The sequence below is a fragment of the Gekko japonicus genome, unplaced genomic scaffold (genome assembly GCF_001447785.1).
Source record: "Gekko japonicus isolate JY-2015 unplaced genomic scaffold, Gekko_japonicus_V1.1 scaffold155, whole genome shotgun sequence".
NCBI classification, from domain to species: Eukaryota; Metazoa; Chordata; class Lepidosauria; order Squamata; family Gekkonidae; genus Gekko; species Gekko japonicus.
This window is the reverse complement of record NW_015167534.1, coordinates 842,947-865,322: the sequence shown is the minus strand read 5'-3', so window position 1 is coordinate 865,322 and position 22,376 is coordinate 842,947. Positions and strand designations below refer to the sequence as shown.

At 43.7% G+C, this 22,376-nt stretch overlaps 2 protein-coding genes across 3 annotated transcripts in view; both read left to right on the top strand.

Annotated features, from left to right (window-relative positions):
- The first annotated feature begins 635 nt into the window (after nt 1–635).
- RNF7 (ring finger protein 7) lies at nt 636–6,839 on the top strand. Of its 2 annotated transcripts, none has more exons than XM_015413477.1 (3): nt 636–823; nt 4,064–4,111; nt 5,669–6,839. In XM_015413477.1, exons 1-3 carry the CDS (start codon nt 643–645, stop codon nt 5,785–5,787), a joined length of 348 nt encoding a protein of 115 aa, XP_015268963.1. In that variant the 5' UTR covers nt 636–642; the 3' UTR covers nt 5,788–6,839. The 2 variants fall into 2 exon arrangements, with proteins under 2 accessions (XP_015268963.1, XP_015268965.1); XM_015413479.1 differs by having other exon boundaries at nt 636–816; nt 5,669–5,725.
- Nucleotides 6,840–11,045: 4,206 nt separating this feature from the next.
- Nucleotides 11,046–22,376, top strand: part of GRK7 (G protein-coupled receptor kinase 7) — a 63,763-nt gene continuing 52,432 nt past the window's right edge. Inside the window, exons 1-2 of the mRNA XM_015413472.1 lie at nt 11,046–11,648; nt 12,246–12,683. Coding sequence (XP_015268958.1) covers nt 11,046–11,648; nt 12,246–12,683 — 1,041 coding nt within the window. The remainder of the gene's footprint in view (nt 11,649–12,245; nt 12,684–22,376) is intronic.

The following is a 22,376-nucleotide window of genomic DNA, read 5'->3' as shown; positions in this document are numbered from 1 at the left end:
TTATAGTCCACCTTTCTCTCCCAGGGACTCAGGTTAGATGATACACCGCGTCTCCAGCTGGACAGATTGGCAGGGCGAAAGACAGGCTGGAAAGAGACGGACTGTGAGCAATGTTCCCTCTAAGCTGCAGAGTCTTGTGAGCAAAAATTCTACTTTGTGAGCTACTGGCATTAAAGCTGTGAGCAAACAATTTGGCTGCTGCATAAATTAGTTTGCTCTGGAGCCCTCCTTCCTGAGCTAAGCGAAAATGTGTGAGCTGGAGGCTAAAAAACTGTGAGCTAGCTCACACTAACTCAGCTTAGAGGGAACACTGACTGTGAGTCTGACTGCCTGGCAGCAGCATGTACCCCAGCCTGCTCGCCTCCCGCCAAGGTGCTTCCCTCAATCTTCCCTGCCCTTCTGACCGCCCGGCTCGCCCTCGCATGGGCAATCCCGTTATTGTAAGGCCGGAATTATCCCCGCGGCCCTCTATCGGGCCCTACCAGAAAGTCCCTGTCGTGCGGGGCCGGCTGGCCTTGTTCGTTTCCGCCGCCTGCCGCTGGGGGGAGCCCGGGTTCCGTTCTGCAGCCGCCGGGCTTCGGGAGCGGGGCGGAGCGCTCGGGCCTCAACCAGCTCAATCTCCTCCTCCTCCCGCCCCCAGCCATGGCCGACGTGGAGGACGGAGACGAGCCGGGCGTCTCCGCTTCTTCTCACGCGGGTCCCTCCGTCTCTAAGGCGAGCGGCGCCGACAAGATGTTCTCGCTGAAGAAGTGGAACGCCGTGGCCATGTGGAGCTGGGACGTCGAGTGCGACACCTGCGCCATCTGCCGCGTGCAGGTCATGGGTAAGGCGGGGAGAGGAAGTCCGGGTGGGGGGACCAGAGTCGACAAGGCCTGGCTCCGCAGCGGGGCCTGCGGTCTCCACACGCGCGCGCGCACACACACACACACACACACACACACACACACACACCCCCCGCCTGTCGCGACGGGGCGGGGTTGGGACGGACCTTGCCTCGCCTTCTCCCCCCCCCCTCCTCCCTCTGAGGGAGTCTTGAACCATTTTTGAGCCTTTTCTTACTAGTCGTTATTCAGAGTGGGACCATTGGCTCCACGAGAAAGCATCTCTGCCTCTCACCGGCCTTGAAAAGGGGGCTGGCGCTGGTACCGTTATGGAAGCCCACCTGTCAGCAGCTGGCACAGCGCCCCTTTTTAGTTCTGAGGGGCAAAATGGTTTCCATCCTGGTGGCTCCCGCAATGGGGATGGATATTTGAAGGAACGGGACCCATCTCTTTTATTCCCTGACGCCTTGCTTGACACGGCAGCGTCGTTTTCATTGTGTAAAAACGGTGCCTCCTTGAGGGTGTTCGGTGGCAATATTACATCTTCTCCAAAGGAAGATCCATGCAGCCTTTGGGGTTGAGTGCTTTGCCGCAGTTTTGGATTCAACTGTGCAGGGCCTGTAAAATGATATTAAATCCAGAGAAAGGAACCTGCTGACCAACTATTTACGTACCAGCTGGACATCTGGTTCAGTCCAGGTACTAGTTCAAAGGAAACTAGCAACTATCGACTTACTCAAATCTCTCAGAATAACCTCGCATTTGATTGCCTTGGGCATAATCAACACAGATGTTTCTCCACCTTGACTTCCAAACTGCAGAGGGGGGAGGGTTGTCCATTCAACATTGACTTCAAATTTTCTATTTTTCAAAATGGGGGAGGGTAAGTTTCTAGCCATTTTTGTTGCTGCAGTGAAAAGGGCTGGAGACTTGAAAACTGGGAATTTAGAGCAGCTAGTAGATTGTGGCAATAGATCACTATAATGTTATTGTGCTATAGGACAATAATAGTTAATAACTTTTTAAAAAGCCATCAAGTATGGTGTGGCGGGGGAAATGGCAGTTGGTGAAGGGAAGTGTGCACAGAGTTCCCATGTGAATGCTGTGTTGCCAGTGCAAGTGTAGCTGTGATGGTACAGAAACAGAATTGTCCCTGTGTGTATGCAGCCTTGGTTTGAAAGTCACAGGACCATAGAAGTCCTCTTTTAGGACTACCTAAAAAGTTACCAGAAAGCTCTTTTATAATTTATTTTATAATTTTATAATTTAAGCAGAAACACAGATGTGAGAAGACAGAGCTTTTGGGTGCAAAAAGATCCCAAGCTGTACCTAAGTGTGTAGGGCCATGGTTGCTCTCTTTAGGATAGTACAAAAATAGCAATTATTAAATGTGAGGATTGGAGATTTTTCTCCAAATTGAAGAACTCGTCACTGTCAGATTACTAGGAGATCTTTATGAATTAACAAAATATTATTGCATGGAAATATGGCATATTTATAATAATCGTGACTAACTGATACTAAAGCTAACAGGCTCTTTAATATGATCATGAAAGCAGCAAACCCGGGCTCCCCAAGTTAGGGGTTTCTGCATATTTGGGAAACTCTAGATATACAAGAAAATGTATTTTTGCAAACTGACCAAAAGGGGAAAAAATGAGCATGCTGATGAGGACTGAATGTGCAGTAGGAGGCATGGGGTAGTGACAGCACCTTACAGTCATGTAAAGGAGAAAGGGCGGTGAGGTGAGAATGAAATCTTGCAAGCTAATTGAAGGTGATGGAGAGTGGTGAATTTCCATATTTTTCCTTCCCTCCATAATTTCTTGGAGGCCCCTAGCCTGTCACTTTATGTACTAAAAAGTGGGTGGTTTATGCCAGTCAAAAAAGTACCAAAACCAGGCCACCCTCAGGTAGGGCTGTGGTGACAGTATATTGAGGGGAGGAGCTAGAAAAATACAGCATTGTAAATTAACCGAAAGGAAAAAGCAAAACCCCATATAAGGCTTGATAGGGACCAAGCATGTTCAAGAATATTGGAAGCCGCTGAGAGTGCCTTGGGCATCATCAACAGAGGTGTTGTTGGTGGTGAGTGGGGGGGAAGGGGACATTGTCTGCCCAAGCCCCTGATAATTATAGAATCACAGAAAATTATAGAATCACAGGGATTTTTGAATCACAGATATTTCCAGGTTGCATCTCTCACACATCTTGTGTGTTTGTGATGTATAAATACAGTTCACATGAGATCAGATCGGATATGTGACTGGCACAGTTCTCTGTTATCATTTCTTCCTTATTTGGGAATCATGCTGTGTGTCCTTTTGGACAATTTTGGACAGTGAAAAAGGGGATTGTTTCTTCGTGCAAGCCTTTTTACAGAATTGTGTGGAGAAACGTGTTTGCTGTGTTTACATATATCTGTTTACATATCTCTATTTATCTGTAGCGGTTCCTAATAACGGTACTTTTAGAAAGTAATATAAGTGAAAGAACTGCTGCAGTTTATTTCTGAAGTGCATAGTACATTTTCCTATGTACTCCTGTACATGCAGGTAAAATCGCAAGTAGAGAATAGCCACTTTTGACCTGGGAATCTTTAGTAACCTGTGTTGTATCTAACATCCATTGTTCATTCAGTCTCAAATTTTACAAATTCTACAATGCAATAGCTTCCAGTGTAACAAGATCACATGAATGCACATGAACACATGAAACTGCCTTGTACTGAATCATACCTCTGGTCCATCATAGTCAGCATTGTCCACGCAGCCTGGCAGAGGCTCTTCAACATATCAGGTAGAGCTCTTTCACATCACCTATCACCTGATCCTTTTAGCTGGATATTTGGGGGATTGAACCAGGGACCTTCTGCATGTCAAGCAGATGCTCTGCTACTGAGCCACAGCCCCTCACTACCAATAATTCATTTTTCATATGTATGAAGAAGAAACATGCTGGAGCAAATCAATGTCTTGCCTGTAACCTCCATAAGCTTCTCTCCTTATAAACTCTGCTTATTTAAAATAATTATTTATCATGAGTGAAAGTTGAGCTTTTGTGATGCACACATAGCTTCATAAATCATGACATTAGGGTATATGATTTCTAGATATTACATGTACTCAATACACTATGAATATTTCCAAAATGTCTTTCCGCAGTTGTACATGCTTTGGTAAACCAGTTATTAGAGGTACATCCAGAACATTACATTTAGTCTTGTTCTTGTTTACATCTAGATGCCTGTCTTAGATGTCAAGCTGAAAACAAACAAGAGGATTGTGTTGGTATGTTGTGATTTCATTCTCTTGTTATTCAACCAAAGGCTTTTTCTTAGTGGGGTGCTTTTTAAAGTTTTCAAGTGAGTACTTCTTATTTTTGTGCATCAATAAAATTCTCTTGAGCTTCACTCAACTAAAAGACGTACTGTTCTATAAAGTACTTGGGTGTAGCTAATGTGTTGTCAATCCTTTCTGTATATGTGTCTATTCGGAAGCAGCAGCTACTATGTCCTCTTTCATATCTTCAGTCATTTCTCTGAAAAGATGGCTTGGTTGGATGAAAGAAGAATAGGAATTTTTGAAAATAAAGAACATCATTTGACTTCATAGTGGCTGAGATTCTTGAGGTTTCAAATATATTATTTTTAATAGTAAGATTTTTATATTTAAAGAGAATGTCAGAGGGTTGTGAGAATATACATCAGTAACTTCATAAGTTTTATAGAAGAGATTGTGTCTTGTTGGGCACAATTCTGCCCAAAATAAGCAGTTCAGTTGATTTCAACAAAAGACTGTAAATCCATTGAAATCTGCACTACTTAGAAGTATTTAAATTTGTGTGGTGTAAGTGCTTAATTTGTATGTATATATTACTACATCTGAAAGAAAGAAGTTCAGATTTCTATACAATTTGGAAATTCTGTGATGAAGTATGGAATTCAATATTATGTACGGAAACGTTTGGTTTGGTAGTAAGTCAGTATCAATCACCAAAATCTAAAATTGTGCCTCTGTATTTAAAAGCTGTTGGAGTGGAGGCTTCACACCTTAGGTGTTCATGTGCTGAGCTGTCTTCAAATTTTAGAGGACAGCTGCCACCTAGCAGCATTTTCCAGTGCGCTCTCTACAGGGAGAACTGGTCCTGAGAAGAAGGAGAGGGAAAGTGCAGTGTTTGGCTGAGAAATGTTAGCCTGAAACATCAACCTTCTATCTGCCATAAAGTCTTTCAGGGAAATGTCACAGGTCGAATTTGAAACACCCAGTGGCTGCTTGTGCTGAGTGTGATATGACTTTTTCTTTCACTTTGAACAGTAAGCATCTTCAGCGTCTCCAGTGCTGTATCACAAACTCTCTTAATTTACAGAAATGCCTTTTCAAGAAACAAAAATACAGTGTTTTTTTGGCAATGTGGAGCATGTTGCATGTTGCTTTGAATCCTGGCCTGATCCAACATTGGCTTTTCTTATGTTCTTATATTCATACTGTAAAAATTGTATGCGAAGGGTTAGCCATGTTAGTTTGTTATAGCTAAACCTGCCAAACTAGTTTTGAGCTGTGGTATTTCAAGTTTGCTTTTCTTTTTTGGTGTAGTGGTTAGGAGTATGAACTCTAATCTGGGAGAACCGGGTTTGATTCCCCACTCCTCCACTTACAGCTGCTGGGTGACCTTGGGTTCTGTCAGAGCTGTTCTTGAAAGAGCAGTTCTTGAAAGAGCTCTCTCAGCCTCACCTACTTCACAGGGTGTATGCTGTGGGGAGAGGAAGGGAAAGGAGTTTGTAAGATGCTCTGAGACTCCGAGTGAAGGGTAGGGTATAAATCCAATCTCTTCTTCTTTTCTTTCAGTGGTCTGGGGAGAGTGTAATCATTCCTTCCACAATTGCTGTATGTCACTGTGGGTGAAACAGAACAACCGTTGCCCACTCTGCCAACAGGACTGGGTAGTTCAAAGAATAGGCAAATAAAAGCACCAGCAGTTTTTCTGCTGAACTTCTTTAGAACATTAAACAACTGATGCCATATTCCCCGATGAACAAGGACTACTCAACATGTGGCAGAATTTGTTTTATTTATTTAGGTCTACAGAGTTTTATGATCTTGGTTTGAAAATTTTGTGTTGCCTTCCTGATCTATTGGAGCCTTCTTCAGGATTGTTCTTGCAAGAATACAGATGCACAATATTGAAGAATGTATCTAAATGTTTGCTGTGAACTTTGTAAAATTGCTTAGGAAAGTGTTAGGGCTGATGAAGCCCACAAGTATGATATAATCTAAGCAATTACAGCTTACAATACCACTGTTTTCTGGAAACTGGGTTATTGAAATAAATAGGTGTGGACACGTTCATTTTTACTTTTTGCTTTGTTGCATTAAGATGAAACCTTTTGGTTTTGAATACTGTCTGTTTTTATGATACTTTAAGGGTGAAATTGAATTTACTCCTATCAAAATATGTACTGTAATTCACAGTATTAAAACATTACCCTATTAAGTGCTCAGCTTCTTTTTTTGTAGAGCAGTATAATTTAATTGGAAATTAATTAAATTAAAATCTGTCTTCTAGAGACACAGGAAAGTCTGATAACTAGCAACCGGTAAGTCTTGTTATTGTTCTGTATTTGGTAAGTTGTTTGATTCCAAATAGCCCATTCACCATCCTGTGAAGTCCCAGTGCAAGCACAGGGGTCTGTGTGCAGCAGCCTTTGGATCACAGCCTTAATATTTGGTAATGCTTAACTTCTCTTTCCACCTGTTTGCCAGCACTTTAGTAAAGATATGGATTCATGAAAACAATATGAATATATCTTTTTTGGGAGGTAGCATTTTTAAAAGAGCATCCGAGTGGTGGGTCAAAGCAGCAACCATGAAGCACATTATTTTTCCTGCACAATTAAACAAATGGATTTGTTTAGATGTAACTTCTGTCCCCACCATCTTATTACAGGACGTGACCTACCAAAAGTTCTACTTCTTGCTGATGTCAACAGGATTTAAATGTATAATAAAGATGGAGTCGTGGCTGCAGCATTTCAAATATATTAAAGAATATTGCTGAAACGATCAGTTATTCTTTGGCACTTCCCTTTATTATTCAGCACAGCTGTGAATTATCTTTGTCCATATAATCAAATCCAGTGTTGGAGCATGATAAATGATTACTCTTGGGAGCTTTCTGTTGCAGAACTTATGCTGCAGCAAGTCATTGAGAGGGACTTCAATGTCTAGAGGCTCCCTGTTTCATATTTGTCTCATTCTGATAAGTGATCTACTGTTGGGCAGCTGCACATGCACCCCTTCCCCCATGGGGCAAATAACACCTGTGGTGCCATTTAGGTTTGGAAGAACAGCATGGGGGGGGGGGGGGGGGGGGTGCAGGAGCCCTTTCTCCACCCACACCATAGTCCCAACCAGAACAGTGGTTGAAGAAGCTTCAGCAGCTTTTGGCATGCTCTCTGAATTGATAAACCACAGTTACAGCCATTGGTTGACCTGCAGAGGCCCCTGCCCCATAGAAGTCAGAATAACATTGTGACCTGGTAGAGGTGAGTAATGAGGACGGAAAACAAAAGCAGCCAGCCAGCTACAAATTAAGGTGCATCTGTTTTATGTTTGAAAGCGCAAACCGTGGTCTTTATTCTAAACGCTAGCTAATAAAAACCATGATTTGGCATGATGTCAGAAATGAGGTCATTTATTTCATACTTTTTGTGGGCCCGGCCTTCAGCCATGATTACTAAGTTACAAGTTGCTGTTGTATATGGGCGATAAAGGGAGCAATTCTGCTTTATTTCTGAGCCAAGCATTAAGGTGGGATAAGAGGTTGTAGTGGTTAAGTGCGCGAACTCTAATCTGGGAGAACTGGGTTTGATTCCCCACTCCTCCACTTGCACCTGCTGGATGACCTTGGGCAAGCCATAGTTCTGGCACAGCTGTTCTTGAAAAAGAGCAGTTTCTGTCGGAGCTCTCAGCCCCACCTACCTCACAGGGTGTCTGTTGTGTTTTGGGAAAGAGGTTTGTAAGCCGCTCTGAGACTCCTTTGAGTAGTGAAGGGCAGGGTATAAATCCAATCTCCTCCTCCTCCTCCCTGGGTGGGTTAGGAAAAATCGTAATTCCTGTAAATACTCATAACATGCATTTACCTTGCATTTTAATAGTCCTGCGGTACAACCAGCTACCATCAAACAGAAGAATGTGGCCAGGTGACAGGAGTTAAATGTAGGAAAAACTTTTATGTACAAAATAGGAACAGTAGATTTTGAGAACCATCCCTCATAATAAAATATTTGTCTCGTCTGAGTAATTTTAAGTCATGTTCAAACTATCATCTTATTTCATATGGCCTTATATTCAAAACTCAAGATTTTGACCCATGCACTTATTTCTTATAAGATTTATATCCCACAGCCTCCAGAATCCACCTTAAGGCACCAAACATTAAAAAAAAGAAACAGTAGTATACCTATCAGTATTTCAAAACAGCAGCTATTAAAACCAGCAGTATATAATCAGAAAAGCTTTATACTATCTCATCCCCTCTACAATGATTTGATCTTCATGGAACTATCAGATATTTTGGAAAACCTACTTTAGTTGGTTATAAACTATCTAGGGACACTTTTCTGTTGTCCAAGCAGTGTGTAAAGTGGGGGTCGCAGTGCCCACCAAGACCTTTCCCTGGTGTGCACCAAGTGTTTTTAGAAAGTTGGTGGAGCTAGGTGTGCTTTTTGCCCACGAAGTCTTCTGATTGGCTGTTGGAAATTTGATTGGCTGGGCAGATTTTAAAAAGTGTTTCTTTGACTACAGCACAAAGATCTTCACTGTGTGACTGCAAGTAAACACCAGCGGCCATGTTGTGGCTGGCTCTGCCTCTTGAGGCAGTCATTTTGTGGCTGCATCTACCACCCTTTGTCAGAATTAGAAAGGTGTCCGCAGGCTCGAAAAGGTTGGGGAACCTTGATGTATAGGCATAAACCAGTATATAACCGATGAAATGACAGCACTTGCTGGTTTCTATCTGAATATCTACCATAAACTGTAAATTAAAGCTGATGCATATAGTGTATGGAAATTTGCTACCTGTTGCTTAATTGGGACATATCAGAAGGGATTAGTAGGGGGAGGGGAGATCTGTGACTGTCAGCACCTTTTGTATATTGTTTGTCTTGCCCTGAGGGGTCTGTCTCCCCTTCACTTAGGTCACCTGACATCTAATTGAGCCCCCAAAGAAGGGCTGCAAGCATTTGTATTTCAGGGAGTTCTGACTGCCAGGAAATGAGTTCTTACATGAATGGCTGCGAAAACTGCAGATGTAACTCTCAGTAGCAGGTTTATACAAAATAAGAGGCTCTTGATCAGTATGTACCAATTTGGTTCTTCTTTATTGAGTGTCTTGGGCCTGATTGAGCTGCCTTAACCATTTAGTGCATCTGTATTTTTGCCTTCTTGGCAGAAGCTTTATATCTACTTTTTTCCTTCCAGTCTTTGCCCAGCTAGAGAAGACTACTAGTCCCCAAATATTCCCAGTTTTTCCATTGGAAAACTTGTGAAAAGGCCTCAAACTTTTTCATGCTGTAATTTTGGAGTATGAGAAACCATGCTTTAAGAAGCATTCTACCCATTATTTCTTAAAAAAACAGACAAACATAGTTTTTTTTCCCCCAAGGTGCACCCCCAATTTTTCCATTGGAAAAACTGGGGAAAGTCCTTTGGAAAAACATTTTTTCCTGAAACTTTCTGGGGGTTTTTCTCTAGGCCTTCACCTCTCTAGCAAGAGCCAGTAAAATCACAGAAATCCTTTATAATGAAATATTAGGTCAATATAGGAGTCACTATTTGGCCATTACTTTATTAGAGTTCATGAAGATCTGAAAGCAAAACTCCAGGGCTCTAGTCGGGGGGGAGCTCTCAGGTACGGAGCTCCGGAAGAGAACCTCTAGGGGGCGGGGCGGTCACGTGGTGAAGCCCCGCCCCCTTCTTTACCCCGCCCTCTGCTTTGATCCTCATTCCGTTTGGGAATGAGGATGAAGCAGGAGGGTAAGTAGCCGGGCCTTCTGACACACTTCCGGTGATGTCAGGGGGTGTGGCCTTCTGTCACTTCCGGTGATGTCAGGGGGCGTGGCATATGCAAATAAGTTATGCTAATGAGTTATGCTAATGAGCTCCGGCAGCTCTTTTTCTACAACAAGACCCCTGCAAAACTCTATTCTGAGTCTAGGATTTAGGAGTCACACAATGTAGTCCTAATAGAGTTATGCCTTTCTGAGCCCACTGACTGCAATGGATTTAAAAGGATACAACTTGGTTTAGGATTATTCTGTGAGTGCAACCTGGAAATAAGCCCCATTGAATAGACCTGAATAGGATTCTGAGCATACCTTCTTGGAGAGCAATCTTAAGCAAGTCTACTCAGAAGTAAGTCCCATTTTATTAAACGTTCTTAGGACTGCTAAGGGAGTAAACCAAAGCATGTTTACACAGAATCCTTATTCAGTTTACTCCTAAGAAAGTGTTCTTACGATTACACTGAAAGTTTGTGATGCTGAAGTTGTAGTGGGGCAATAAAACAATATGGAAGTTCAAAGAATACCTTGTGTTGTAAGCAGCTTAATTATGGAGATGAATTGTTATTCTTGTACGTGGAATTATTATTCTTTGCAGAGCAGTGGTCCTCCTTTGCTAGCTCTTTGTCTAAGCTGATCTGTGTGCCTACAAAAGAGCTGTGTATGACAGCAGCAAATGTTTTGGCAGCATAAATGCTGCTCTCAACACGGACTTGCTCTGCATATGATCTGAATGAAGAAACAGAGTGTCATGTAGTCTTTGCGTGCAGAGGAGAGATCCTGGGCTCAGAGTGGTGTAAGAGGTGTAGCATGCTTTAGGGGTAAGGAGCAGTTTGTGTTGAAAAATGCATTCTAGGCTTTGGTGGCAGGGAGCAGGTTTTCCTGGGATGCCTTTCATTTAGCTATAGATAGTAAACACAAAGCTCCTTAGACAGAAATCTCTTATCAGCTGCTTTCCACAAATGGTACGTAACCTAAAGGTACTTAGTGAAAAATCCTTGAGAGGTATTTAATGCTAAAGCAGTCAGTCTCCCCAGCATTTCTTTGAAGCCCACACACACATCCAGGTGGTAGAACAAGGCAAGCAGTACCAGGGCAGCCACACCAGGTCTACACAGTGGTTTTGATCCAACTTGGTTCTGCCACCCTAATAGGTCGCCAAAATGTGTGACATGGGGGGACTGGATAACTTGATTGCCAACACAGCATATCTACAGGCCAGGAAAAGCGGAGATGCTGAGAACAAGGAAATACAGAAGAGGCGCAAGAGCCTTGCACTACCAAGGATCGATGAATTCACTGAACTCAGAAATTCCATTAAAGTGGAGTATGAGCACATCTGTGAGAAACAGCCCATTGGTAGAAATTTTTTCAAGGAATTTGTGGAGTCTGTGCCTGAATACCGGCTGGCCAGTGAGTTCTTGGATGAAGCGGATGGCTGGGAATTGGCAGAGGATAAAATCAAGAGCAGCATCCTTGAAGGTCTGGTCAACATGTACCTGAAAAATATCAGCAATAGCTACTTGAAATTCCTCAGTCCAGATTTGGCCAAGAAGTGCCAGGCAGCCACTAAGAATGATTTTGAAACTGTCATGGTATTAGCCATGGAAGAAGCAAAGGCCTTTCTTAAAGAAGAACCCTTTGAAGAATTCCAGAAGAGCCAATATTTTGAGAAGTTTTTGCAATGGAAAGCTTTTGAAAAGCAACCTGTGAGCGAGAGACATTTTGAAGAGTTCCGAGTATTAGGCAAGGGAGGCTTTGGAGAGGTAAGGATCAACTTTGTAATCTTTCTCTGTAACTCACAAACAGTTGGGCCTTAGCAATACAATGAGTAGGCCTTTATTTACATTTCAAGAATTGAGCAGATAGCTACTTCCAGTATAGGCAAGACTCACTATGATGCTGGCCCATCTTTATCCCTTTTTATTGCTAATCACTGTATTACAAGGTATTTAGCAGCATTAGGCTGAGATAATTTGTTTGTTTGCTGTATTCCTTCCCTTCATTTCTCTAAGAGTAGCCCATTTTATTTTTGGCGAGGTGGAGTAGGTTTCCCAGTGGAGAACTCTTGGGCTGCTACTATTATTCACCATTTAAGTTCCAGCAGTGTACAGAGCATCTGATATAACTCAGCCATTGCATGTCTCTTGCTAAAATGGTTACCAGCTAAGAGAGCAAACCTAAGCAGGTCTTCTCATTGGTGCTTACTCCCAGGAAAGGGTCCTTATGTTTACACTGTAAATAAGGTATTAGCATACAACTGAAGCAAATAAACGTGACAATATGATGTGGCAATAAGGGACATCTGCTGTCTCCAGTTGCTAGCTTACATGGACCCCATTCCTTTTTTCTTGCTGCTTTAGGTTTGTGCTGTCCAGGTGAAAAACACTGGCAAAATGTATGCCTGTAAGAAGCTGGACAAAAAAAGACTAAAAAAGAAAAATGGTGAAAAGATGGCTCTGCTGGAGAAGCAGATCCTCGAGCGAGTCAACAGCCGTTTCATTGTCTCCCTGGCCTACGCTTATCAGACCAAAACTGACCTGTGTCTCGTCATGTCCCTCATGAATGGAGGAGATCTTAGATTTCACATTTACAGTACAGGGGAACGAGGCTTGAAAATGGATAGGGTCATCTACTACTCGGCTCAGATGACTTGTGGACTCCTGCACCTTCACTCCATCAATGTCGTCTACAGGGACATGAAACCAGACAACGTTCTCTTGGATGAGCATGGCAACTGTAGGTTGTCTGATCTTGGTTTGGCAGTAAAAGTCAAGGACGACAAACCTATCACCCAAAGGGTAAGTGAAAGTTCACTGTAGGGCAGTATGTATGGCAGATGAGACTGTGCTATTTCCAAATGCAGTGAGCCCAAGCTTTACTTCCTTACAATTTGTTCCTCACTAAAGACCTTATGTGGCCATTTCATTCTAAATGACAGGTGGTAAGAGGATTTGGTTAATGAACGGTTTGGCTGTGTTGTGTAGCAACCAGGCTGGTGTGCCTGTTGGTTTTTTTTTTAAGATACATAACTAACCAAACAAATGTTCTTTTGAGGTTTTAAGCCATCCAGATGTTTTCTGTCAACAGAAATATGTTGCCCTGTTAAGGCCTACAATAAAGGAGGTGGTACTAGGAATTGGGTATTAGTGTACATGTTCTTTCTGATTATTAAGGGCACAATCTAGCGGGAAATTTTTCTGTGCAGTTTTCAGTGACGTGAACAAGACCAATGCAAGTGTTTTACCACTCATGTCAGTGTACCTTGCATGGAATTTCCATTTCATTTGCATCCCATTTTTTAAAGAAATACTTTATTAATAAATATATAAATCTGCAAGTATACAAACAACATAAATATCTATCATCATCAAATTCCAGAAAGGGCAGGTAAAAGAAACTGCTGTATCACCTATAAAGTCTGCTAGACACATGGTAAGATCTCTTGTTGTACATTAGTTAGTCTAAGAACTTGATTCCAGTAATGAATAAATGGATGCTGTTCTATGAATAGTTGCATGTAATTTGTTTTTACTCCCAGATACCTAATTGGTGCCATGCATTGTAAAGAATTCATTCTTTTAAGGCTTTACTTTTAAAAGAGTAGTGGCACAAATCCACTCTCACATTCCAAGAAAAAATAAGCAATAAGCAGGGAAAAGTGCTTAACAACAAAAGGTTCCAATAGATCAGATAATCCAAGCCACATGTTAAAAATAATGCTAATCAGGCTGATCTGGGGGAAAGTTCCATTCTAACCTCAAATACAGTAACACTACCACAAGGGAACCATCCCCAGCTTTTCCCAAGCATGACTTCTGAGAGGCAAAACTACGTACTATTCAATATTCTGTGCCTAGATGTAGTGGATTTGATGTCAGAGGACAACCGTAACCCTCCATGACACCAAGGAATCAGCTTCTTACTAAAAGGGTACACAGTTCCAAGATCTGTGAAACTTCATTAGTATGTCTTGCTGCCATCTCCAAACAGCAAGAAGAGAACCAGATGGCCGGTTTTACCTACTGTAGTTTGAAGTGTGTAGTGTATTAATACCTGTGGTGATTATAAACTGATCCTGTCCCCGTGGCAGTTGCGCAAGGAAAATCCATTGGGTTATGTAAAGATAGCTCATATTTCAAGCCTTAATGATGGTTACACAAGAAAGGTGTATTGGAATAATTGAAATGTGGTACATCTCTGATTATCCAATGTCCTCCTCAGCATGTAGTCATGTATGGCACTGACATTACCCAATGCACCTTCCTTTTGTGTGCTATTCCTGCAAAACTACCATTAAGATAGGTTAAATGAGGATCAGTTCATAGTCACCACAGGTCATATTGCTTTGCTATGCACTGTCAATGTACGGCAACAAAATATATTTATATACCTTTCTTGCATATTTTTCATGCACAACTGCTGCTAGGATACGAGTACTTCAAATTAGGATTTATTCGTAAAGATTAAATCTTAACAAATGAATGGTTCTAATTTATGGAATGGTAAAAGTATTTTCATTATAAATTGACAGCATTTTGTTGTTGTTTTTTAATTCCCAAATAACCTTTACAAGAAAGGTCAGAATGCATTATCTTACATAAGCCTTCCCCAGCCATTTCCTAAACCAAGTGTTGGAATGAATATATGGTTTGATGTGGGCATAATAGAAACTCTTCTTCCGTAATTGGAAGAAATCTTAGTTTTATAGTACATGGTTCTGGAATGTCATTGAATTAATTAAGTATAAAATTAATGTATGTAGGTGTATATTAAATATAATCTTCTTTGAGGTCATTTATAACATAACAAATATTTGAACAATAAATAATAAAAATAATAATTTTATTACTAAATCCAAACAAATCAAGAAAAATAAACAGTAACAAGAAACTAAAACCCCCACAGACCAACAGCAACAGTGATAACTCCCCATTAGATTTTTTAAAAGATCCAATTGCACTATAAACTAAACTGAATAAAACTGCAGTCTAAAAGCCTGATATACATCATGCTTCTTAGAATTTAGCCCCATTTCTGGGACACCATCAATGAGGGGAGCAAACTCTGGGGTCAGGAGTTCGAAATGAAAATCTGTATCACTGGAAGGGAACAGAATGCAGTGTAACAATGTCAGATTGTGAAATAGCCATAATTAAAAGTATTACCATGGTGCTTTACTAAAACATCTTATTTGATTGATCATAATTGTTTTTGATTATTAGTAGCACATGTTGAAACCTTCTAAAAGTTGTTTAGCAACCAAATATGCTCAGCTCTAAGGCTGCTTCTGGCAAGGGGGCTAGAAATGTTACCCCCGCTGCAGAAGCAGCAACGAGAGGATGGAGGTGGGTAGGGCAGAATCCATGCACCCCACTCCCTCATCACACACTACTGCTTCTGCCCCACCCCTCTGCCCCTATGTCTTATCAGTGCAGAAGTGTTAATGAGCCTCAAGAACCAAAAGGGTGAGAAGAAAGTCTAGTGAAGGGTAAATATTAAAAACCTAGTTAGAACTTAATAATATCCAAAAAAATCAAGTATTTATTAGAAAAACAGTTAAAAACATACATAAGAGCCCAGTGAAAGCCTCGTAAAAAAAGTATAGTCTAAACACAAGGGCCAATACACATGACCTGATCTGACGCGTTTCTGTGTCTCTAGATCTTGCTGCTTATCACATTGTAAGTTTAATTTTTTAAAAAATATATATTTGATTATTCATATTCAATATTCTTTTTATCTCTTTTGTTTACAGCCTTCCTCTTCCTGGTCCAATATTCACTTATTGGTTATCTTATTGAAATATGTATTCAAGTTATGCATACCTCAATATTGTTTGACCTCTGAAGAAGGCCCCAATAGGGCAGAAACGCGTCAGGTCATGTGTATTGGCCCTTGTGTTTAGGCTATTATGAGGCTTTCATTGGGCCCTTATATATGTTTTTAACTGCCTTTCTAATAAATACTTGTATTTTTGTATATTACAAGTTTTAACTAGGTTTTTAATATTGGCCCTTCGCTAGACTTTCTTCTCACCCTTTTGGTTCTTGATTCCAGTTTTTGGGTCAGGTTTGTTTTCCCCTCCCTGTGTCTTACTGTGTTGATGATCATGCCAGACCACTTGTGACCCTATAACCCTCCTCCCTCTTTCACAGCTGAGCCACCATTTAAGGGACACCATCATGTCTCAGCTGTGAACTTTTTAAAAGCCAGTTAAAGGGCTGTGGGGAGGAGGGAGGAATGTGAAGCTTAGCTCTGCCCATCTGCCCATACTGGCTGCAGGAAGAGCCAGTGTGGTGTAGTGGTTATGTGTGCAGACTCTAATCAGGGAGAAGCAGGTTTGAATCCCCACTCCTTCACTTGCACCTGCTGGATGACCTTGGACAAGCCATAGTTCTGTCAGAGCTGTTCTTAAAAGAGCAGTTTCTGTCAGATCTCTCAGCCTCACCTACCTCACAGGGTGTCTGTTGTGGGGAGGGGAAGGGAAAGGAGTTTGTAAGCCTCTCTGAGACTCTGAGTGAAGGGCGGGGTATAAGTCCAATCTCCTCCTCTTCTTCTTCCATGTGGATGTTCCATCAACAGCCCCCCTTGCACTTGTTCCTTTTTCATTGCCTCAGCTCAGAGGAGAAGCAGCTTAAGCTGCCAATAGCTGCAGCATTACTTGAATGGGCCAGAAGGGACATATGCCCCATGTACAACTCAGATATGAATGCAGTATGGTTCCAAGACTTTACAATGATTAAATTATGTAACTTTTCTGTTTGGCATTATTAGACATGTTGCCATGGTAGTAAGTGAAAAACCAGGTAATATCTTCATAGAGGACTTAGCGATGGCAGCACTACAGACTTGGAGTTACTCTTGCAGCTTTTTTCTGGCTTTGTGTTTGCAGCCTGTCATAGTAAAGCACACTCAACCAAATATTGTTGGGGGGGGGGGATGGTAGCAAGTGATCGAACAGCATCAGTCATCAAGGTTTTTACATCACAACTTCTCAGGTGACTCACTGTATGTGTAAAATGAATAGTGAAAATGACTTGCTACAGCACTAGTGGACATTGGCAGTGCATATTGGTGATGTGAGAATTTAATTAATAAAAGTTGTTTTCCTGTATTTATTTGTTTGTTTATTTATTTTTGGATTTATATCCCGCCCTCCCTGAAGGCTCAGGGCGGCTAACAAGGGCATAAGTGCCAGGTTAAAACAATAAAACAATATAAAATTACAGTAATACAATATAATACAATTAATAAAATATCGGTGCTCCAGTAATCACTCCAATCATAAAACTAAGATGGTGTTCTGGAGATGTTATAGCAGAACAACAGGAATGTCTCGCACCCCCGATGACACCCGCTCAAGCGGTGGTAAAAGTGCGGTGATGGAAAGAGCGGTGGTGGAATAATGGTGGTGGCAGCTCCTACTCGAAAGCCTGGTGGAAGAGCTCCGTTTTACAGGCCCTGCAGAACTGCACAAGGTCCCGCAGGACCCGGATCTCTTCTAGGAGCTCGTTCCACCAGGTAGGAGCTGCCACCGAAAACGCCCTGGCCCTGGTGACAGCTAGTTTGATGTTCCTGGGGCCTGGAATATCCAGGAGGTTTTGATTCCCCGACCGTAGTGCCCTTGGGGGAACATGCGGGGAAAGGCGGTCCCTTAGGTAGGCCGGACCCTGACCATATAGGGCTTTAAAGGTAAGAACCAGCACTTTGAAGCGAATCCAGTACGCCATTGGGAGCCAGTGCAGCGCTTTCAGCACAGGCTGGATGTGATCCCGTCTAGGGAGACCCATCAACAGCCTGGCTGCAGCATTCTGCACTAGCTGCAGCTTCCAAATTTGTAACAAAGGCAGCCCCATGTAGAGAGCGTTACAGTAGTCTAACCTCGAGGTGACCATCGCATGGATCACTGTGGCTAGAGATGTAAAATTTCCGGAAATTTTGAAGCTCGGAAAAAACCCCGGGTTTTTTCAGGGAAAACGGAAATTTTTGGAAAAATTGAAAAAAATGCTACATTAGAATTTTTCTGGATTTTTTTCGGGCCTTCACATCTCTAACTGTGGCCAGGTCATCACAGTTGAGGAAGGGGACCAACTGCCGCACCAGCCGAAGATGGTAAAAGGCCGACTTGGCAGTGGCTGCTACCTGGGCCTCCATCGTTAAAGAGGAGTCCAGGAGCACACCCAAACTCCTAACCTCCAACGCTGGCACCAAAGGCGCCCCATCGAAGGTCGGGAGAGGGAGCCCCAACCCCAGACCGCCCCGACTCAGACCCAAGACCTCCGTCTTTGCCGGGTTTAGTTTCAGCCGACTCAGTCTGAGCCAACCAGCTACAGCCTGTAACGCCCAGTGAAGGTCATCTGGGGTGGAGTCTGACCGGCCGCCCAACATCAGATATAGCTGGGTGTCATCTGCATATTGATGACACCCAAGCCCACAACTCCGGGCAATCTGGGCAAGGGGGCGCATGTAGATGTTAAACAACATCGGAGATAGCACCGCCCTTGTGGTACCCCACCTTTAAGAGGCCACCTCCGGGACCGCTGATCCCCTATCGCCACCCTTTGTCCCTGACCTTGGAGAAAAGAGGCAAACCATTGAAGGGCAAGCCCCTGAATCCCCACGTTGGCGAGGCGGTGGGCTAGCAACTGGTGGTCGACCGTATCGAACGCGGCTGACAGATCTAACAACAACACTACCACCTGGATCCAGATGCCTACGGAGGTCGTCAGTCAGAGCGACCAGTACTGTCTCCGTCCCATGACCAGGCCGAAAGCCGGACTGGAAGGGATCAAGGACAGAAGCGTCATCCAGAAAGCCCTGTAGCTGTATCGCCACCACCCTCTCGATAAGTTTGCCCAAATAGGCCCAATTGGACACCGGCTGATAGTTGGCCAATTCGGCCGGGTCCAAAGATGGTTTTTTCAAGAAAGGGTGGACCATCACTTCCTTGAGTGCCCTGGGGAACCATCCCTCCAAGAGAGACTTGTTGACAATCTCCCGCAGGGCACCTTGAAACCCCTCGCGACCCACTTTAATGAGCCAAGAGGAGCAATCTGTCAACTTCTTCCAGGCTGAGTGGGCCAAAACTCACTAAACCCGGTACCAAAGGCGTGCAAGGGGCCTCAAGTTCACTCAACTGTATCAATTGTGGCGGGGAGGTCACGGCGGAGCGCCAAGACTTTCTCTGCAAAATAGCTTGCAAATGCCTCACAGCCGATATCCAGTTCCCTAGCATTTTGCCTGCCCTGTGGCAGAGCTGTCAGAGACCGAATCATACTAAATAATTTGCCGGGCGTGAGCTAGCAGATGCAATCCTGGTCGCATAGAATTCTCTCTTTGCGGCCTTGACTGCCATCTCATAGAATCTCATAAACGTCCTATAGGATGTTCTTGAAGCCTCGTCACGAGCGTGGCGCCACCGTCTCTCTAGTCATCTCAGTTCTCACTTCAGCTGACACAGCTCCTGTGTATACCATGGCGCCCGCCTAATACGAATTCAGAGAGGACACCTGGGAGCGATCTCGTCGATGGCCGTGGAGAGCCGGTCATGCCAATCCTCCACTAGCTCATCCAACGAGCCGCCAGGGGGCTTTGGATCCAGCAAAGCCATCTGAAGCCGCATAGGGTCCATTTGGCAGTGCGGGCGAGCAAAAATCCGCTCACCGCCTAAACAGGGTTGGGGTGGAACATTCAGACGGGCCTTCAGGGCCTGGTGGTCCGACCATGGCACTGCCTCCACAGTAATCCGGTCCACCCTCACTCCAGACGCGAAGATCAAATTGAGCGTGTGACTGGCCTGATGCGTGGGGGCCGTAACAAGTTGAGAGAGTCCCAGTGCCGCCATGGACGACACTAGGTACGCAGCCCAGCTGGAGGCTGTGTCCTCGGCATGGATGTTGAAATCACCCAAGACAATCAGCCTAGGGTGCTCCAACGCCCAGCCTGATATAGCCTCCAGCAGGGACGGCAGGCTATTGGCCAGTGCGTTAGGCGGTCGGTACACCAGCCAAATAGCCAAACTCTCCTCAGCCTCCAGCATCACGCCGACACACTCTACGCCCACGATCTCCACAGCCGGGAGTGCCCTGAAGGAGCAAGCCTCCTGAATTAAAATAGCCACTCCTCCCCCCCACCCCCTAGTCTGCGATTGGTGGAGGACCGAGAAACCAGATGGGGCAAGCTGGGCGAGAGCTACTGTCTCCCCCTCCCTCACCCAGGTCTCGGTCACGCATGCCAGGTCAGCCTGTTGTTCCATTACAAAGTCCCGAAGGACTGTGGCTTTGTTGTTAATAGACCTGGCATTGCACAACACCAATGACAGAGGGGGGTTCTACATCTTAGCCCCACTGCCGGGCACCCTTGGGATGGGCCGTAGGCTGGAAGGCTGTTGAGCCATTCCATTTCTCCGCGCCCTTCCCTTAAAACCTCGCCTAGGCCCACCGCAATACTTCCCCCTCCCCAAGAGCACCGGAATCTGCTGTCCAGGCATTTCCTGCACTGATCGATCTCCGCAAAGCTTCAGATTGTCAGTGGGATGAATGACAATAAGATCTCAAATTCACTCCTAAAGCAATAGACTAAACACTACCCACCCCACTGCTATCAAAGTACAATCAAGTGCTACAACAAAATACAATTTCCTGACCTGATGGTCAAACAGAGAACCTAATTACCCACACCCTTAATTCCCTGAGCAACTCAACACACAACCACACTCATTCAACTTGCAGCACACATCACTTCCCTTAGTAGACAAAACCACATACACCTACCCCCACTACTTCAGCACTCACTCAACTATTGCTAACACAAGTGAAACTTCCATCTGCATCTACAGCTGTTCCAGGCTGTAGAAATAGTAGCTGAGGAAAGGGCCAAAAGAACCACCACCCCAGTCACTAACTTGTGGAGGGGACGTGGCTCATTGATAGAACATCTGCTTTGCATGCTGATCTCAGATTCGTTTCCTGGAATCTCCAGTTACAAGGGTCTGGTAGTAGATGTGGGAAAAGACCGTGAAGAGACACTGCCAATTAAAGCTGACCGTATTGACTTTGATAGACCAATGGTCTGTTGCTGTGTAAAGTACCTTTATCTGTTCATTTGTCCGACGCTGTGAGCGTTTAGAGGACCACCACTTTCAAACACTGAGAACAAGTAGATGACAGAATGATATGTAATGCAACATCTTTGTGATCTGCAAAAACCTTTTAGATGTGATGCTGAAGATTAATAATTAGTATATCTGAACTGCTAATGTAAGACTCTGGTTTGGTCTTAAAGCAGAAATGCAACACCTCCAAGTTTTCAGTATTGCTATTAATCAATCTTTCATGGTATGTGAGTAGGCAGGTATTGACCAGGTGAGTAGGAAGGTGAGTGTTTGACCTTTTCCACATGGGTTATTTGCCACTCATTCAGTGCTGTGAGGAAGGTTTTTCCCCACTTCCCCACAGCATTTTAGTGCATTCATTCACCTCCTGGGTCTCCCCCAGCTTTTCTTTGTCATTTCCAAAACCTGCTTTGGTGTGAAGTTTTGGGAGAGATCACAGCAAAGCCTAGACGGCTACTGTGTGAGCCAGAAAATTTTCCCAGTCCCACCCCCACTGTAGCCGTTTCCCTTGCCCCAGTCCTCCACTACAGCCCTCCATACCACTGGGAGAGACTTCTAAAGATTTTAAATAGTTACTAACATATCAATATACCAATATAATTGTGAATCACTATGTCAGTTACCTTGAAAAAGCCCTCTGGTGGCATGTGGTGAGGAAGGTGGCCACTGAGTGGATTGGGGCAGATAGAAATGTATGGAAACCTGCTATCCACAAGCCCTGTTGCCAGACTGCTGTAGTGGTGCAGCAATAGTGGGACTTCCACAGGAAAGTATCACCATGTGGAAGTCTTTTGTGGCAGACAGAAGTTGTACTGACTTTTGCCCTGCATGATCGAGCAGATTCATCTTGAGAGGTGGGGCAGGACGTGGGGAAAGGAACAGTAGTATGATGCCCGCTTCCAAAGAAGAAGGAATTGGCTGCGGACAAGGAAGGAAACTGATTTTGGGGGACAGAAACAGGCATAGTTTCTAGGAAAAACATTAAGGTGAACAATGGAAGGTATCTTTGACCACGTCCTATACTAAACAGCCGTACTTGCTTTGATCTGAGCAAAGCTAAGAAAGGGAAGTGTTTAAAGTTTCAGTATTTTTGCATTCTTGTTACAGCTTTGAAACTATATCTTTTCCTTAGTAAGATAGATCCAGGTGGTCAGCTGTGTTGGTCTGAAGCAGTAGAACAAATTTAGAGTCCAGTGGCACCTTTAAGACCAACAAAGGTTTATTCAAGGTATGCGCTTTCATGTGCAAGGCACACTTTTTCAAATACTTTGGAATGGTAGGTAAGGTTCAAATTTATAGACAGGGACAACAGCAAATTAACATGTAATATGATGATGTTTAAGATATGCAAAGTCAGAATTAAATAACAAGCGAAGGT

Bases quoted from the DNA above. Each gene is read 5' to 3' on its own strand.
- RNF7 (XM_015413477.1), top strand. From the start codon at position 643: ATGGCCGACGTGGAGGACGGAGACGAGCCGGGCGTCTCCGCTTCTTCT. The intron at 824-4,063 runs GTAAGGCGGGGA...GTTTACATCTAG, and splicing joins CTGCCGCGTGCAGGTCATGG to ATGCCTGTCTTAGATGTCAA. The intron at 4,112-5,668 runs GTATGTTGTGAT...CTTTTCTTTCAG, and splicing joins CAAACAAGAGGATTGTGTTG to TGGTCTGGGGAGAGTGTAAT.